The following is a 20,400-nucleotide window of genomic DNA, read 5'->3' as shown; positions in this document are numbered from 1 at the left end:
ACTTCAAATTTTAGCGAATCAAAAAGGAATTTCAGTGAACAGTGAGAAAAATAAGGTTTGAACACCTGCCTCGTGGATTTAAGCTAAATGATAAAACACTTTACATGTGAGAAAATTTGAAATCCAAGATATGTTTAACATATTGCGACTAAATTGCCAGAAATCAAACTGCAAAGTTAGAATCCAATAATAAACAAGAGGCAACTTGCATAGGAAACTAAAAACTCACAAGAGCTTTGATCTTGTAGAAATGGATTTCAAATCCAAATCATAATGAACCATATGCAGTCAAAGCTTTGGCTAGACTGCAATCATTTGATTCTGAAACACATTTCATAAATGTTCATGGAAGCAACAATCAAGTTACTGGCAATGTTTAACACATTAATTAGTAAAAATTGTAAAAAACAAATTGCAAAAAAAATTACGAAGAGTATAAAATTGTTACAGGGCAATCTTATTTCAAGATTGAAGCATATTTCAACTTCGAGTCCAGCAAGAATCAAACTGATTTCTTCGAATTGTATTGGAAAAGTTGAAAACCTCATCAACATTTATTGAAAATATTTTGGCACCTTCCAATACAATTATTTCTCAAAGCTTATTAGAGCAAATTTGAAGTTTGCATCCGGGCAAGTTTACTTTTCTTTCAATTAAAGAAACAATTTCTTTGAGGTGTCATCCAAAAATATTTGCTTTCCATCAGATTGTTTTAAAACTCTTCTTGTGGTAAGGCTGATTTGCACTCGGCCCACGGTGCAGTTCAATTGGTGATGGCCGTGTTATGGTATATTATTTAAATACGAGATTCAAGGTTCAAATCTCCCACGCGTCAAACAAACACCAAAACCACAAGAACCACATCAGAAATATCTTGCACCACGCCTGCTAACTCTGAATGTGGTATGCAGCTATCATCCTCTAATTGACAATCCGTTACTAATTCTCATAATATCCATTTTTGGTAGAACCACTGCTTCCTGTTCACTCTTTCAACACAATTCGGGACTTCAATTAATTTGTTTTAAGCAATTAATTGCAACTCTTGGCTCTTTCATTCTCATTCCAAATTATTTAGGCTTTGAACCGAATCAACGTTGTCATAACATTCAGAAGGTACCATTAAGATAAAATAGTTATTTATCCTCCCCAATCTTCAATTTCACCCATTTTCTCATAAGATACCAGCAAGCCCCTTTCTTAGCACAATCATATACATAGATGGCAGTCTCTATTTTATTCCATCCTTCAGGAGCTCCCAAAAAGATTCTTACTCAACAATCATATGCCATCATCAATTTGAAAAATGTGCGTGCTCTCATCATGTAACCCAAACTCTGCTCTTTCCTGAAGATAAACCAAAAGTATGACGGGAATTAAAAAATATATATCGCCAAATGCACGTTCCCTGTTCATTATACAGTGTGTTGGAGTACATATGCTGATGATCATCAATAGTCCTATATATATATATAAACCAAGAAGTATGACTGGAATCAAAAAAAATATCACCAAATGCGCGTTCCTTGTTCATTATACAGTGTGCTGGAGTATATTTGCTGCTGTGTATATTTATAATCTTTCCATAAGCCAAATGGAGTCCAGCCAGATGCATGCAAAAAAGAAAAAGTGAATAACCACAAAGGAGGGGAAATTAAAAGAAACCTACAAAGGACAACCCAAAATGTGAGCATTACTTCTTTTCTTGTACATTCCTTTGGCCTTCATACTTTTCACGAAAGAATCCAAATATTTTGGTTTTTCAATTTCATCCAGAAATTTGCAGAAACACGTTTTTTTAACTAAATGCATGTATAAATATTCCCATTCATTCCATTGACTGCCTTTTATACAAGAGAAAATAAAGAATGACAAGAAGCTACCATTCTTTTTTTACTAGAACGATTTTTTCAACTCGAATTTGTTATGGGAATGAATTTTTAAGCAATGGCGTTGATAAAGAATGTAGAAGAACCTGATGAAAAAGACACTTTTAGCAAACTGAACACCGAAGTAAACTGAGAGAATACAGGATATTTAAAAAAGCAAATCTCAAAGGGACTAAAATAACACAAAAATGGATTTTACCATCATCAATGTCATAAAAAAAGAGTTAGCACATTAACAATGAAAATTTCTTTTCATCCACCTATATCAAATAAATGACCATCTCCCGCTCAAAGGCGTGCTCCAATGCCACAGCTGTCTGCCAGCAATAGGCAAATGGCCAGACAGAACAAATAAGGTAAACGTGTGCACAATCATAAAGATACAATTTATACAACAAGCTCATCTTCAAGATAGCTGTACTCGAAAGTAAACTCTGTCTTTATTCTTTGGCACCTGCAGCCATAAACAAAGTACACTGCAATCAATTGTGATCTGGAAAAGGTATACAGCTACTTTATTACATCCTCAACTTAAGCAATACGTCAAAAAACCATAAATTATTCCCATTACTCCTGACAAAATAAACCTTAAACATTCAGCAGCGATAAAAAGAGTGTTTGCAGATAGTAACCAACACTCACAATTCATCTTTCTTGATTAAAAATACACCTCAAGAATACTACAGCAGCCTAAAAAGATACCACAAAGTTCAAACCTACTAAAGACAAACCACTCATGAATCAGATAATAAAATTTAAATCATTGAGGAAATAAACAGCCATGCGTTCAGAGATAAACTGAAAGTACATCTCTGCCGAAGGACAGTACTTCAGGATGCTTTAAAATAGACAAATAAAGGTCATACATAGAACTAGAAAATAACAATCAATTAGACCACCAACCAAGCAGGAAATGGGCAAAGCACTACCAGGTTGTCATAGGTATGTTACAATGTAGAAGTTGAAAGTCCATAAGCATTACTTGTTGGCAAAGATTTTCCTTCCATGGGAAGTATAGCGATGAAGGCTGGAAGGACCTAAATGGATTACAGCAGGTTGTTAAGAAAACGGGGAGTATTTTTTCCCCTTTCTAGTGTGGTGCACAGCAACCAAGGTTGGAGACCCCTGTACCACCACACGGAATTTGAATGTACTCATCGATTATACGAGGCCTCTTTCTTGGCACCCTTTGAATCTTTTCCCATGGCTTCTTCCTAGGGTACTATTGCTTAATTGTGTCTCTTTTAAGCTTTTACTCTTCTCTTGCTCTCTTCTATTTTCTCCTACGGTTTATTTTTGCACTCTAAATGTACTCGTCAATTTTTATTCTTTGTAGTTCTCTCAATGCTTTGTACAAATTGGCCAACTTTTGCCACTAGTAAACAAAATGTCAACATTGTGATGGTATGACTTTCATGGGCATAAAAACAAAGAATATCAATATTGCAATGGTAGAACTTTTTGTTAGAAGAAAGTCCAAAACCCTTTCCAAACAAGCCATTCTCCATATCTTGAGCAGAGGACCAAAAGAAAACAACTGATTGTGTCAGTCAGCGCAGCGGATATGGGGGATTAATTTGAAAATCTATTACTTCCATCAATGAGATAACTGATTGTTGTTCCATGTGGCTGAGAAGAAAATCTGTGAACGTCTTCTCTGCAACATAGTTGCATCAATCACTGTTTCCTCCAGGAAAAAGATTATGATTTTTATGAGAGAATAAAAAAAAAATTTAAATTAAACTTATATCTACTTGCACTACTGCCTGTCTGACCAGTCGAATTCAACTCTCCAGTCTGGTTTCGCTCTTCGAGAAAGTGGAGTCCAGTCAGCTCTATACAAAGTTTGACTTGGCTTTGAAAACACTCAAATCAAACATGAACCAAATTGACTTGCAAGTCTCAAGTTGACCTTTTATGTTTTTTCACATAAAACAACAGACCAATGAATTATTCAAAATCCAAGGTGCTTTGTATATGTAGTTTCAAATGAGTTTTGTTGAAAATTTACAACCATACACACATTGTAAACTTACATATACATGGAAAATATCTATCTATTTTTTTACAAATTGTGTATTTTACTTTTTATTTCCTATACCAACCTCGCAATTTTTCACAGATCTGAGCCAACCCTTTAATTTCTTCCCTGGCAATTCATTCTCCATGTTGCACATAGTAACTCTTAAAATGGAGCTGAAAACAAATTTAAAAATAAAATCTAGATTTTTGATGCCTATAATTAGTAGTATTTCCAAGATTGGAATCCATTAAAAGTCTAGAATGGCGAAAAACTGTCCATAGAGAATTTTCAGCCTAAGACACAATCATAGTAATCTCTCTAGACTAAGAAAATACACTCACCAACGCAGAAGAAGAGCATGACTGGCATCCTTACATATATAACTATACCGACCAGACTCAACATTACATCAATAAACTAAAAACATTTCTGTACCATTAATCCACATTTTTGTACCATTAACAACTGACCAGAAGCTATTTCTACAACACGCATGCAAAATGACACTTCAGCAATAACTCAGTTTTACAGCAGACAATATAGGAACCATCCAAGTTGACAAGACACTGCAATATCATAGCAATTCCAGTTATAATGATGTTTAATTCCAAAGAAATGCAAGAATGCAAACAATCTCACTGTACTATACTTTACTTGGTTAGCAATAAAAAGCTACATGTTCCCTCAGAAAATCTAACTAATTAATTAACAAAAAGAGGATAATTCAAAAAATTACATACCAGCCTTGCTGATGATCATCATGTAATATGTGGAAGTCAAAATACACATATGTTCCTTGCTCATAATCATCTGTTGTAACTTTGGGCTCCTCATGCCGCTGGAACCATGTGTTATATTTTCGATGGTATCTCCAGGATTGTTTCTTCAATTCTCTTGCCGCTAAATACTGTTGATATGTATTCTGCAATATTGTAAGACCAGAATAGATGCATAAGCCAGGATTTCTAATGTGGAGGATGGTTCTAACTGTAAAACAAGAACTAAAAAAACAGTTGCATACTTGCTGGTAGTAGAAAGCAAAAAATAGGGCATCTGGGTCCAAGCGGTCCCAAAAGACAGGATTATCAATAATTGGAGCTTGTGTTTGGGGATAGCTAGCAGGTGTTACAGCAGGATGCCTCTGCACATTACATATGATGAACGTCAGAAATATATACAAGGCCTATAATATGACGATAAAATCACCGAATCAAGCACACAAGCTATACCAGAATCCAACATTCATCACTAAAGCACGATTTTGTAATAGAGCCAAATTTATTTACACATTGATGATTGAAATATAGGATAATGCAAGTTCTGCATACCGGCACATAACTTCTCAAACGTTCAGAATCCTTGGGTTGAGGAAGTTTGTGATATGATGATTCAAGCATCTGGTGACTATAAATGTGATCATGCACTCCTCCAGGGCTCCCAATCGAACCTACTAGATTATCACCAATTGCACCAAGATCAGAACCACTTCTCCGTCCAATAACACCATGCCCAAGTGAAGACTGCACAGGATGAACTGGTTGGCCTGGAGCCAGATCTGCATCTTTTGAAAGTTGACTAAACTCTGCTAAAGAACCAGGACCCTCAACCTGCACAGAATACTGCATTACAATTTCTAACTTGCTTCAAAAAATAAAATACCAGAATGATCTGCACATTACTCCTAGCCTGTCTCCTCTTATAACAAGGGTCCACTCCATCCTGTACTCTTCTCATTCCTATGTACTGCTATGCAATGTTTTCTATGAACATACAAAAAGCATCTAGATTATATTTCATGAATGGGAATGCACAAGTGAAAATATATTCCTTCCACTGTGACAGTCTACACTGGATTCAGTTTACACAAACAGATGATATGGCTATATTGAGTTCATCTAAATATAAACAAATCAAAATGGCAACACAAGTATAGCACAATAAAAAGAAGACATTTGGCTTAAAAAACAGATAGCAAACACAACTAGTGCACAACTTTCCTAGCTCAATACTATCTACTTTGAATTAAATGTGTCCACCTGACAAATGAAACTTCCTACAATGATATGGATGAAAAGTAAAGCCGTACAACTGAAGACCATTTTTGCTCAGAAGACAACCCCAAACAATATTCAACGGAATTTGTAATGGCCTCTGCAGAGCTATTCTATATCAATGTCAAATATTTTTGGTCAAGCAGAGCCCCTTTTACATGGTAAACATAACTAATGGCATTATTATTACTACTAGTCTTATCAATGACTTTATCACTGTTTGCTACGCATACTATTATTGTCAGAGTCATCTACCGAGGCAGAGGAATTGCCCGGACGGCCAAAAGTGGCCAGAATCCAGGCAAAAAGAATTCAAAAATCTTGTAGAGGCAGTGTTTGAATCGTGTTTTGATGGTGGAAATGGATTCAGCACCATCAAAAACTTCTAGGACACCTAAAATTTTGAAGTTTAACAACTATAACTTGGATTTAGAAAAATCCTTGCCGGATTTTCCATAACTTTCTGGGCAATTTCTCTGGCTCGTTAGACTATGGCATTATTGTCACTATCATAATAATAAAAAAATATTCCAACAATCACTACAGCTATTATAACTGTATAACATAACCCAACTTAAAAGAAGATTTCAGTGGCACAGATTGTCAACTTAATTTCACTGTATGCAATGCCTAGTAGAAATTATAACTTATCACTGGAACTTTGTGAGGCCCTTCGCCACTCCCCAAAAGCCTTCTAGCATATTATTTTTCCTAAACACCACACGATCGCACCTATACTCGATCCCCAGTCCCTGTTCTTCCACACAACCTCACTATATGACATCCTTGGACAACCTATTATCGGCATCCCCTTCCCCCCTCATGCCACCACCTCTTTTCTGAGAGGGGCGTTAGGAGAGCAGCTAATGAGGAAGGGCTTCAAGCCGAATTCCTTAAACATGCCATCCCATCTCTTGAGTCCTGTATCGCACCTTTATTTAACCATGTGGTTTGTTCAAGCTTCCCCTCCTCCTGGACAAGGCACATTATTCACCCAATCCACAAATGAGGGCGTATTTATGATCCGAACAACTACAGAACTATCATGGTGGGTCATCCATTCTCCAAGCGTTATGCCAGTCTTCCACCAGCAGCTCTTTGAGGAATTGAAGAGTCATCATCTTAAGGCTCAAGGACAAGAAAGTTTTCGATACAGCTCTAGGGGAGGCCTTGTTCTGAAGGCTCCGCAACATGAGACAGTGTGACCCATTATGAGACTATATGAGATCGTTTTGGGACACCTCATGATGGCAAACAGCCTTCCCAATTTCATCCAAAGTATCATCAAAGTCAAACAAGGTTGCCCCCTCGCCGAGCCTCTTCAAGATTTATATTGATGAGCTAGAGTCTTTCCTACATGAGCATAACCCGAGAGGGGGGTGGTTGTCTTCTACAAGAGGTGTTGATTTCGCTTCTCCTTTCATTGATGGCTTGGTCTTGTTGGCTTCTTCTCCTGGGGGATTACAGAGACATATTGATGCACTATCTAGCTTTTGTGATCTTTGATAATTTATTGTCAACCTAAGTAAAACCAAGGTTTTTGTCTTTAATGGATCAAAGAAATCTCTTACAGCCTTACATTTCTACTATCGGGGTGTTGCGATTGAGATCACCACCGCTTACACCCTATGTCACCTGTGTTGAATTCAAATTCAAGTTCGACAACTTTGAAGTTCGATAAAAAATCGACAGTGAAAAATTTTGTAATAAAATTCGGCATTAAATTCGAAATATTAAGAAATTAAAATATATATATATATAATCAATGAAACTAAAAATAAAAATATATTTAATTAAACACCTGCACAATTGGCTACACGAATTCTGAGTTAACACTGCAACTCTGCGACACCCATAAGCCTACAACCAGCTTGGAAGCATCATTTTTTGTTCATCACATGCGTGGTATACAACTAGAGCATTGAGATGCTAGTTATAAACTGACTAGTCATGGACGCTATCACATTGGAAACCTAGATAGTGGAGCCTAGAGGAGAGAAAATTGATAATACACTCCCACGTTGCATCCTCGGGTGTAATGAAAACGATAGGTTCCCAACAAAACCACAGGGAATTCACAAAACCATGGGAAATAAAATAAAATAAAATAAACCATACGGCTATATTTCTTTTTAATTTTACTGCCACCATTGAATTTCAATGTCATTGCCAAATTTCATTGTCGCAAAGATTAAATTGGCCAAGTTTATTCATTGTAAATTCATATCCGTTCCAGTTCAGATGCGAAGTGAAGTTTGATTTTCAAGGTCGGCAAATTTTTGTCGAATTAATTTAGCTAGCCTTCATATTTGGCAAATTTCGAATTTGAAGCCTGAAATTCACCAAGTGCAGTGACACAACTTACACCTACTTGAGGGTACAGTTCACAGGACCTCATTTTGGTATGTGACAAGTACTTCAGCCTCGGCTTAGTAAAGGATATGGTTTCGTAGCCCTCACTGGGAGAGTGTTTTCAGAGTCAGTTTCAAGACATCTCGTCCAAACTTCATGTCATGGAGGCAATATTTAGACCCATGGTTCTTTATGGCTTCGAAGTCTGGGGACCAAGCTTGTTGTAGATAGATTGGGCCTACAAGGAGGGAGTCCAGACCCGACTTCTCATACGCATCATCTGTTGTAAGCAAACAGTTTCATAGCCCACTATTCAGGCAGAGTTTGATGTCCACCCATTTCGCCTCAAGATCATTTTTCGTTTGGTTTCTTTCCTTCATAGAGTCCAGTCTTTTAGAGACTCGGACACTAGGAGAAAGAGGTATCCTATCTTGCTCTTTGCTCATCAAAGGATCTTGTCTCAAATCCCCCTTAGTAAAGACAAAAACAAGGTCGGTTTTTAGAGGCTTCTTGACTTCTCCAATCACTAACTATCTACCCACAACACCTTCCCCCATTCAGCTACTCCCTCAATGCACTAAGCCATCTCTTGCCGACTCAACAGATACTAAACCAGGCCATTAGAGAGGATATCTACAAATTTTACAATCAAGTCACTTGGACTTCCCCTCTATTGAAAAGTGTAACTAGGTTCGGTCTTCATAATGACATGTAATTGTGACTTTACGTAAAGAGATGTAAAGAAGAAAAATAAATTTATTGTAATGCTTGCATCATGGGTTTCATGACCAAGAGATTTATTTTTAGTTGAGGCTCCCATTGAGAGCCCTTAGGAATTTTGTCACCTAGTCATAAAAGTCTAACGAGTCATTGTCATGTATTGAAGGCATGTTACACTTTGTAAAAGATTCATACTTGTCTATGTAAAGTCACTCTCCAAGACCTTGTCACTAATCCTCATCAAGTCGGCCTACAACGAAGGAAGAATCCTAGAAGATGAAGATGGCCTACTCTAAAGATCATGTCAGCCTAAACAATCATGACAAACAAGTATATATACCCATACTCAGCCTCATTTGGAGACAAGAAACTCGGTGAAGCAAGTCTTTAATAAGAAGTATGCAATACATCTTAGAAGAAGTCTCCAAGCCAGCGAGGAACGAAGGAAGGTTAGCGAAGGAAAAAAGCATCATTAAGGACTATTTTGGGCATAGTATATTCTCACATGTGCGTAGGGTGCAAGTCTGAAGTTGGCAAGAAGAGGCTGAAGATTCCAATCATACTTAGGTACTCTTGTTTGGGTAGAAATCTTCGTTGAAGGAAGCTGAGTAAGATAGAGAGAATCTCTCTCTTTTGGAAGAGACTATTCAAGGAGCAAACCTGATCCAAGCTTTCTGCCATCAAGAAAGGAGTAGCAAAACGACAAGGAGAGGCCAAATTTCTGGAAGAAGATGAGAAGGCTAGTGACTTGGCCTTGGGAGGACTCTAGTGTCAAGGGTCTTTGTCAAGGCCTTAGTATTTGTCAATTGAATATTATCTATAAGAAGAATTTCGTTTGGGTTTTCCTCTCAAAGAGAGAGAGGTTTTGGCCCTGGCTGACAAGCCTATATATTGTATCTCTTGTCTCTTTATTGTGCATGATTTGGTAATTGTCTTTATGAAAAGAACACAATAATAACTCAAGAAGAGAAGATCCTAATCAAGAAGTAAAAAGACTATCACAAGCAATTATCATAAGTAGAAAAATCACATATCTACCAAAACCCTAGATTTCTCAACATGGTATCAGAGCTAAAGGTGCTAAATTCTAGGAGGGGCATCTAATCAACGAGACAAAGAATACCAAGCAAGAGATCAAGATCTTCATCATACCGAAACCCTAGATCGAAGAAATCTACTTTAGCAAGAGTCTTGGAATCATCATCAAGGAGGAATCAGAAACAAAGACCAAAACCCTAGAAGCATTTCCGAAATCATCACTCATCCATCATCTAAGGAATAGAAGCTTTTCAAAGTCTAAGAAAGGCTAGATCGAAGAACATTGCCATCATCTTCAAGAGGGTTGGTAAAGCAAGCTCTCGTCAAATATTCTATCAAGGAGTAACCTTCTTCTATCTGTATCACTCTCAAAATTGAGGGGGAAGCAAGTGGAGAAAGAAGCGTCTACTCAAGTAAGCATATGACTTTCATCCGAATCTAACAAAATGTTTTTTTGGCAAGGAAAGCAACAAATTAGTTGGGGCTTCAAAATTTCTTGCATGGGAAAAAAGAACATGCCTAAACCTCATTGAGAATGAAGTCATGCATCATATCAAGGGGTCAATAACCCAACCTCCCAAAGAAGATACTTAAGCACTTGCTAAATTCATGAAAGGGGCAGTGAGGACGCAGAGGATTCTCATAGAATTCATCAAAGACTCTCCCATTCCATATGTATCAAAACTAGACACTTCAAAAGAAATATATCACAAATTGGTAGAGTTGTTTTCTATAAGTGCTGCAGGAGAAGTTATCTCTCTAAGGCAAAAACTCTACAAATTGAAGATCTCAAAGGAAGAGGGAATAGCCTCATATTTCATGAGGATTTCAAAAATAAGAGATCAACTTCAAGATTTGGGCGAAATAATATCTGACAAATAAATGACCATTGTAGTATTAAATGCACTACCAGAGGAATGGGGCAACTTCACTTCAAGTATCTATGGGAAGAAAGAAGCCACTCCTTTCCAGGATCTATGGTCATTATGCAAGATCGAAGAAACCAAACTAAAGGCAAAAACTGATGTGGGATCAAATGAGCAAAATCAAGCATATGCTGCTATGACAAAAAGAAAGGGAAGTTTTGTTAAATTTGATCCTCAAAAGAAAAAGAACATGGCTAAGGTGCAATGTTATGGATGTCAAGAATATGGGCACTATAGAAGAGATTGTCTTAAACTTAAAAGGGACAATAACAAGAGAAATAAGGAAGAAGCCCATATTACCGAAGAGATGGAAGAACCTGAGACAAAGAAGCCTAAGAAGGAGAAAGTAAGAGATCTCTACTATGCCTAAGATAATCTCCTTCACCAGAAGGTATTCTTCTGTTATGTAAATTATAGGTAGGAAGCTTTGTAAATAAGATAGGATGCATCATATTAAAGTATGGCATCATGGTAGAAGCATTAGAAGACCTTGTGTCATAGACAACATGAAGGGTGTTTGGAACAAAACCTATAGCAATCAACTATGTAGGATATAGATCTTGGAAACCTCATTGAAAGCTCAAGTGATACTCATGAAAAAGGAAGAAGCCATCTAGGAAAAGGCTCATCATACATTAGTCAATAAGATAACATCTGCATGATAGGATATACAAGATCCTCTAGATTCTTTGATGGAATCTTCATTGTAAGATTCACCGATCATGAGTAGAAGCAAGCATTTCATCAAGAATTCCAAAATTGTATAATTCATGAGATGATGGTATGATGATATAACAAAGAAGCAGATCAAAGGAATTACTTAATTCAAGGGAAGTTGCTATAGGAAGTTTGGATGACCCAAAGGAAAGATGAGGTATGTATGCTTACATTTGATATTATAGGAGTCGTGTCATATGGTTGCAGGCAACATGGATCAATGTTCTATCTTGAGAAGCATGATCAAAGAAAGGATCTCCTCCCTCAAAGTATGTAGGAATGCATGGGTCACATATTTATTAGATGAAATCAACATAATATGCCCTCATATGAAGTATGAGATGATTAGCTACAATTAAGGAACTCTAATTGGAAGTTCCTTGGAATGAAATATGTGAATAAAGAAAGGAAGAGATCGTGGAATATACAACAATAGAAAAGGCAGGCAACATCCGAAAGACCAAGAAGATTTGACTATGATATCTCCTAGAAAGATATGTAGACTTTGATGGAAGTCTGGAAAAGATGGAGACCCTTGACATTACATATCTTAAGGAGATGTGTCAACATGTACGCTAGATGTTGATGCCTACTAGAAGATCTCATGACGAAAGACCATGACAAGGGTAATTATGATTTAAGTGCTCATTTCTTATTTATGAACTAGCATCTGGATGGGCTTATGCAAGGCTACAAAAGGAAGCACTGTGGATGCTTCCAAGAGAACCATGTAGAAGGATCTAAGATCCTTCCAAAGAAGGAAGCATGATTAAGGCGGCATAACATGAAGCAAGGCTAGATGTAGACTGATGAATCACTTTCTGATGAAAGGAATGATGACATGGTTGACTCATGAATGGAAGTGATGAATGATGTGTGCCCTATGTAGAAGTCCCAAAAGATGAAGACTTTGTAACAAAGAAATTCATGACATCGAAGGAAAGTGTTCTTCAAGCAACTGACTATCCCATCATCTCCACCTGGGGAGCTACTGTAGGTCCCTAATTAAGAGAGCTTGGAAACAAGTTTCTTACTTGGGAGAAACTTGAAAATTCCTAAGCAAAGAGGGAGCTTAGGTACATTCCTTCTATAGGGATGAGTACATTCCTTTATTGAATAGATATGTCCTCCCTAATTGAGAGGGATAGATAAGACACATTATTCTGGTCTTCACCTAGAAAGACAAAATGGAGGATTGGGTAATCATTTGGTATCCAATGCTCTTTTAGGATGCGATAGGGCATCCAAGAGTAGTCGTAGTCGTAGAGGACCGATATTCTTTGAGGACTGGGAAGTCCAAGATAAGAATAATCCTAATGGAACACACCCTGAAAGAACCCGGGTGGGGTATGTTCCGAGAGAGACAATGATGAGAGTGTCTGTAAATCATTGGTCTCGCTAGCATTGAGCTCAGATCTTGTGGAGAAATAGAGTTGTTAATCAAGGCCTTGCTATGTAACAATGTTGGTTCATATGATGCTAAACAAATGGGTTACCAATCCAACTCCTCTTATGAGATTATTCAGATTGAGAATGACCAAGTACCATTATGAAAACCTCCCTAGTTAAGAGGGAGTGCTGAAAAGTGTAACTAGGTTCAGTCTTCATAATGACATGTAATTGTGATTTTATGTAAATAGATGTAAAGAAGAAAAATAAAATTATTGTAATGCTTGCATCATGGGTTTCATGACCAAGAGATTTATTTTTAGTTGAGGCTCCCATTGAGAGCCCTTATGAATTTTGTCATCTAGTCATAAAAGTCTAAAGAGTCATTGTCATGTATTGAAGGCATGTTACACTTTGTAAAAGAGTCATATTTGTCTATGTAAAGTCACCCTCCAAGACCTTGTCACTAGCCCTCATCAAGTCGGCCTACAACAAAGGAAGAATCCTAGAAGATGAAGTCGGCCTACTCCAAAGATCATGTCAGCCTAAACAGTGATGACAAACAAGTATATATACCCATACTCGACCTCATTTGGAGACAAAAAATTCGGTGAAGCAAGTCTTCAATAAGAAGTGTGCAATACATCTTAGAAGAAGCCTCCAAGCCAGCGAGGAACAAAGGAAGGTTAGCAAAGGAAAGAAGCATCATTAAGGATTGTTTTGGGCATAGTATATTCTCACGCATGTCAAGGGTGGAGCTCTAAAGTTGGCAAGCAAAGGCCGGAGATTGCAATCATACTTACGTACTCTTGTTTGGGTAGAAATCTTCGTTGAAGGAAGCTGAGTAAGATAGAGAAAGAATCTCTCTCTTTTGGAAGAGTCTATTCAAGGAACAAACCTGATCTAGGGTTTCTTCCATTAAGAAAGTAGTTGTAGAACGACAAGGAGAGGTTGAAATTCTAGAAGAAGCTGAGAAGGAGAAGAGGAAGAGCAGTGTTCAAGAGGAGGCTAGTGACTTGGTCTTGGGAGGACTCTAGTGTCAAGGGTCTTTGACATGGTATTGGTATTCATCAATTGAAGATCTATAAGAAGAATTTTTTTTGGGTTTTCCTCTCAAAGAGTGAGAGGTTTTGGCCCTAGATGATAAGCCTATATATTGTCTCTTGTCTCTTTATTGTGCATGATTTGGTAATTGTATTGATGAAAAGAACGCAATAATAACTCAAGAAGAGAAAATCCTAATCAAGAAGTAAACAGACTATCACAAGCAATTATCATAAGCAGAGAAATCACCTATCTACCGAAACCCTAGATTTCTCAACAACCTCCACCAAGCTTGGGCTCGAAGATGTCCTTCTACCTAGAGCACTTCGAGAGCTACAAGAGGGCACACCATAGTCCGCCACCCTTACACATACCGACATTGGATGAATTCACTTAGGATCCCGCTAGGATAATATCGTGTTGGTACTCATAGACTCCGGATAGATACGAGCCACTATATACCACAACAAAATAAGATCTGCCAACTATGTGACATATAGGAGCCAAAGACAGAGACACCTCATTTTTAGGTGCCTCTTATACTATAAGATCAAAGGACGTTATTGTTGTCTATATTGGTATTCAAGAGGCTCCCTCTCTACCTTCTTCAATTACCAAGACCAATGATGATTAGCACTCTTTATCAGGGAGATTTTTAGCCACAGATCTCATAACCTACACACCATGCCCCGCCCTAGAATGACTAGGACAATCACCTCATACTTTCATGTGGATTTGTCAGACCATGGCCACAAGCGACAAGCAGAGGTTTAGAATGTTGCAAACAACAGAAAGGTGAGATATTGAATCTATTCTAACCCTTCCCCTTGGCGAGATCGACAAATACCTTAGGCACCAGTTCGACAATGTCGAACCATACATCACTTCGCAAGTTCTCAGAGCACCAAATCGACCAACTCCAAAGAGTTACAGAGTAGAGCACGTGACTACCTTGCAGTCCCATAGGAGCAACTAGAGACCTATTCAAAGTTTCTTCCTTTCAACCTTCGATGTTAGGAGTATCCCTTGCCCTAATACCCCCCAAGATCATACGATTGGACCCACTGCTAGCCTCAAGGAACTTCGACAGCAAACCTACACCCAGTTCGCTTCCCTCACGACTATTCATTACACTCAGGAGCCCCTGACATCTCTAGCTCCATTGCCAAACCTTAACATCTCACTCACTCATTCCTTTTTAGCAAGCCATTATTATTTTGTATCAAGCCACGGACTATTGAGTATTTTGGATTATATGATGATCTTATATACATGTCACAACAATACTACTAGTGGCTTCTTTCTCTCTATATATTATTTTTAACATTTTTTTTGGAGATGTGCTTGCACTTATGTCAAATCGATGGGAGTTCTTTCTGAACCCCACCCATCGAGTTATTTTAGAAATGATGTGAGATAGCATACATATCTCCATTATGATTTTTTCCTTCTAATATGAACCAGCGACATCATATTACTCCACCCAAACCTTACACTGCACAAGGTATTATGAATTGCATGGCAGCTCAATTGTGTTTTCAATTTGAGTTATATTGCCAAGACAAGAGACACACTCTACTTTCAGGTTTCTAGTGTATTTCAAGTTTTTAGGCACTTTGTTTTCTTGTTATACACTTCGATGTGGAGTATTTTTAACTTGAGCATGTTGTCTTGCTACCGTAGGGATATTTGTTTTACTTGAGCATATTGTACTATAACTGAGTTTTTAGCATTGAAAGTTGCACTTGGAGCTCCACTTGTAGCAAAAAAAACACTAGATGAAAGAGATGAGAGTGGCATGTGTCCCTTTCCTTTATCCTTTATCAACTGCCCTTAATGCTTGAACCTTGATTTCTGTGAAATAAAAGGAAATGTTGTTGTTGGAAAGAGAAACAAATCTAGTTTATTAATCCACCTTCAAATCACTTGGAATCCATAATCTTGATTTTACCCTTAACTTGCACAACAAAAAAACATGAGAGTTCCTTTCCTGTAGTTGAGGATGAGTAAAATACGTGAAAATTACCTTTTCGAGGCCAAGCACCATGGATCTCTTTTTTATGGACACATGTCAGCCACATAGGTACATGTCTAAGGTAGATTTCGTAGTGTGTCATATGTCATACATCGCACGCATAAAGATCATATATCTATATATATAATCTATGTTGCACAATATATTTCATTGACAGCGAAATCAACCCACACCTAAGAATATCTTCCTTGTAATCAAACCACAACTATGAATTCAATATACAATGAAGAAAATACTTCTCTAACTTGTTAGATTACCTACAAACCTAGCACTTGACACTTAAATTCCTAGTAGAAAAATTGATCTACTGATTTAAATGCACAGTTAGATTCCTAACACGATAAAATTCAGCAGAAGCATATATACCAATCTCAGACACAAAGAAACAAACAAATTATGCACAATCAAATCAATTCATCATTAACAATGACTCAGAAACTACTTGGGCTCCTGTTTTGGGATAATGGCCCAACTGAGAAAATAAAAAAGTCTTGGACCTAATCCAACAAATATGCCCTAAATCGGTGCTCGATCTTCTTGGCAGATCAAGATCTTCAGGCTCCCTCCTATTTTTCCTCGAACTCGGCATTCTTAAGTATCACACAGCTCCTCCTAAGGCTAATGTCTTTGTATGGTGTGTCTTCCCCCTCTCTCTAGCCCTACTTTTATACCTTTCCATTGACGTAAATCCCTAAGACTAACCTTAATCTCAAAGTGATTAACGATCAAAGTTAGATCTCACCTCACTTGAGATCAACGACTAAGATTAAAACAAAATCACTAATGTAAATTTCTTTACTTTTCCTAAGTTCCTTTTAGCTCAATAAGCCAACATACTAATATGTGATTTTTCATATGTTAAACTTAGAATAAATTACATTAGCAACTTGCTCACACTTGAGCAAATTGTTCTAAGAAAAATGTGGGCGACTTCTGCAAGCCTAGACACAAGGCCTATGCAAAAGTACCTACCCGAGCTACAAAAAAACAGCACTCCCTATTAGCGAGGAGGGTACTCATGCCACCTAGTACTGTCTTTGATCGTGGAACTGTATAGGTTGCCTTGGTTGTTACCTTTGAAACTAGAATCCTTCTCTGCCACCTGGTCCTCAATGTCCAACTCCCCTTAGCATTGTTCCTAAAAGCCTCCTACTCCTGACCATCCTGTAAGGTCATCTCGTACCAAGAGAGCTTCTCGACAAATTTGGAGGACTCTATTGTTGCTCCTACCCTCCTTAACTTGGATGTTTAGTAGCTCCAAATTTCTCAACTTTTGGAGCCTCCCATTCCTTGTTCCCTATCACTGCAATGCTTCTTGCCCTTGCACCTCTACTAACCCCTTATTGCATAGCACTATCGTGGGTCTATCTCAGTCCTCTTAGACACCCACAAAATTTGCTACCATGCCCCAATTGGTACGGTCTTCTTCTCTTCGTCTAAGGGTTGACCTCTACCAATCCTGTTGGCAACATTGTTGGTATTGTCATTTGCACGGTTGTAGGGGAGTGGCTCCCCTCCCTCGAACCCGCTCCGGAGCATGCTCCCGCTCCCTTTGGGAGTGACTCGGGAGCGACCCCGAGAGCGAAATTTTCGCTCCCTAGCCTTTTTTGCAAAAATAAAAAAATGCAGTAACATTCCAAATGGAAGTTTGTTTCAAAAAAACAAATAATTTTTTAGTGGGGCAGCCTAATGATCAAGCTTGGCCCTAATATTGATATGTGATTCATAGTAATGTTAAATTCTTGAAGTAAAAGTGACATTCTCCTTAATCTTCAATTTCATCCTTTTACTTAAATTTTGAACATTACCATGAAATGACTTGGGATGTTTGAGAGTGGTTCCGACCTCATTGGATTTCATATGGAGAAAGTAGAATTCTAGATCTCATTCAAAATCCAGTAGACTTATCACTTTTTTAGGATTTCAAGATAGGGGGATTGCAATGTTTCCATTGGATTTTGTCATGTATTAGGGTATGGAACTCGTATTTAATCCAAAGCACCAATCCCTCTATGTACCTTGATGTTAGTGACATTGGTTGTCGAACTCCTCTATCATGACCCTACTAAAAATGTACCCATCACTCAAACAAAAACTTGACTTGACATGCTATGTGTCTTCTACCTTATGTTAATGCTTAGAGGGTGATATTAATCACAAAGATTCTGATTTTCCAATAAGACTCAAAAATTAGACATTTGTCATGGCGGCAAGAGGCCCAAGCATTAGCAATAAATAATAGATTTACTTGTCTTTTCTAGTTTCTAGTAGTTTTTATAACTATTGACTCTTTCATATTTATTAATGATATTTTTGTAAACAATATATGACAATTTAAGTTTGAAGTTTGAAGTTGGCAATTATAACTCATTGGTAATGAATTATGAATATGATGCTAAGTGAAAGTTGAAAGTTGTTTCATTTCATTTCATTTCATGTTAGATATTCTTTGTTGTAATGACTACACTTAGCTTACAAGTACATCTTTGGTGATCAATGATGATAAATGTTATATATTGAATTTTGAAAGCTTGAACTTTAAGATTGATGAATCATGAGACTCAATATGTTGTATGTTACTAACTTGTGGACATGGTTGATGAAGATTATAACTTCTAGATGATTGGTGTTATATGGTTCAATCTATGTTTTTATGCTTTTTATATCTAATTCATCATTATACATGCTTTTGTTGACATATCTGCATCAAAATATAAATATATATATATATATATAAATTCGTTCCCGAACCAGGAGCTTCTGAAAATGTCACTCCTGCTCTCACTCCCCGTTTTCGCTCCCCCTCCCAAGTAACCTTGGTCGTTCGTACCATCTTGTTGGTTGAACCCTGCCAACACTTCTACTCACATCTTGTTGTGGTAGATCCCCTGGCCATCAACTTTTTGCAACCCATTGCATCCCACAGTGACTTGACCATGCCCAGCATGGAACCCTGCCCGCAGCGTGATCCTTTGTAGCTTGTCTATATGGCACCACCTACATCAGACCTTGTCACTCCCCCACGACTCACCCAACCATAGCCTAACTACACTCTGCACTGTACAATGCTTCCGCACGATTTCGACACCCCCTACACATATCCCTCACATTGTCTACAGTTGCTCAAACCATTGCTAAACATAGATCCTTAACCCTATCCAACCCTTATAACTAATTTTCCACCTTGCACACTTCCGCAAACCCCATAGCTAAGTACTCCTCATGAGCTTGTTGTCATGGTTGCAGGGAGTCTACTGAAAACACTTGTACCCGACCCAACTACCCACCTGCTTACCCACGGTTGCAGTCTCTACGCTTCCTCGCTTGTCGACTATAGCTGCTCCAATTCTCAGTCTGGCTATGTCGAATGGCTTGTCGCTATAGCTTCCGCTAGCCTACTCAACCAACAATTGTGCTTCTAGCTTCATCACGTCCTTTGGTGGCTAGCACTAATGGTTGTCTTGTCACCATATCAGTCACTCACCCTCTACTACACGACTCAAATCTTGTTTTTTTTTTCCATAGACCTTGCTTCACTTGCGCGTTGAGAGACCCTCTTCGCAGACAACAGCACACCACCTTTGCTCCTCTCTCCACCATTCTCTCGACCCAGCGTCTTTATTGCTCGGATTACCTCCTCTAAAGGCATGTTGCATCCACTAATCTCCATAGTTTCCGAGTTGGTGGATTGTTGATAGAGTATGGCATGTCGCCTTTCCCCACAACTACTTGTCGTTTTCTTGGTTTTCGACGTCTTTGTGCAACGCCCGCACTTGCTTACAACATCTGTCGACTGGCAACTTGACACAGAGCACTATTGTGCCCTCTTCCTGCACCTATGTAGTGTCCCTTGACTTGGTCAAATCATTGGTTAGGGTTTATGACAATCCCTTTTTTATCCAAATTATACCTACGATCTCCCTTCTCTTGCACAATTACAAAACCCTCACTTAAACTTCCAACAGTGACATGTTGTCACTAGATTCTTGATTTAACTCTCCCACAGCTACAGGAACTCTTTTGCAGCTGTTTGCCACTGTCCTCGATTGCAGCTAGCTATATGGTTACCAACCTATGACCAAGCTTCGATCCTACAACCCGTGGTTTGCTTGACTTGCATACCTTCAACCTACCTCGCTATTGTTGGACAAAGCCTAGAGTACCTCGCCACTTTACATAGAATGCCTCAAGATGTAGGAAAATGTCATAAATTTGT

General features: G+C 38.1%; 1 protein-coding gene across 6 annotated transcripts in view; it reads right to left on the bottom strand.

Annotated features, from left to right (window-relative positions):
* Window positions 1-1,052: 1,052 nt before the first annotated feature.
* The window catches only part of LOC149184697 (transcription regulator NOT2/NOT3/NOT5 family protein), a 63,947-nt gene continuing 44,599 nt past the window's right edge, over window positions 1,053-20,400 (bottom strand). For 2 of the 6 annotated variants that reach the window (XM_089417669.1, XM_089417673.1), the window contains exons 13-16: window positions 5,241-5,531; window positions 4,934-5,053; window positions 4,653-4,834; window positions 1,053-1,347 (exon numbers count right to left, since the gene is read on the bottom strand). In XM_089417669.1, the coding sequence (XP_089273795.1) occupies window positions 1,275-1,347; window positions 4,653-4,834; window positions 4,934-5,053; window positions 5,241-5,531 (666 nt within the window). In that variant the 3' untranslated portion in view covers window positions 1,053-1,274. Of the gene's footprint in view, window positions 1,348-2,067; window positions 2,344-4,652; window positions 4,835-4,933; window positions 5,054-5,240; window positions 5,532-20,400 lie in introns of those variants that run through there. The other 4 variants (XM_089417670.1, XM_089417674.1, XM_089417671.1 and 1 more) reach the window with 3 other exon arrangements.

This window comes from Pinus tabuliformis, chromosome 3_2 (assembly GCF_031772625.1).
Source record: "Pinus tabuliformis cultivar Carrire ecotype Pingquan chromosome 3_2, CPIR1, whole genome shotgun sequence".
Lineage (NCBI taxonomy): Eukaryota > Viridiplantae > Streptophyta > Pinopsida > Pinales > Pinaceae > Pinus > Pinus tabuliformis.
This window is presented reverse-complemented; position numbering and strand designations above follow the sequence as displayed.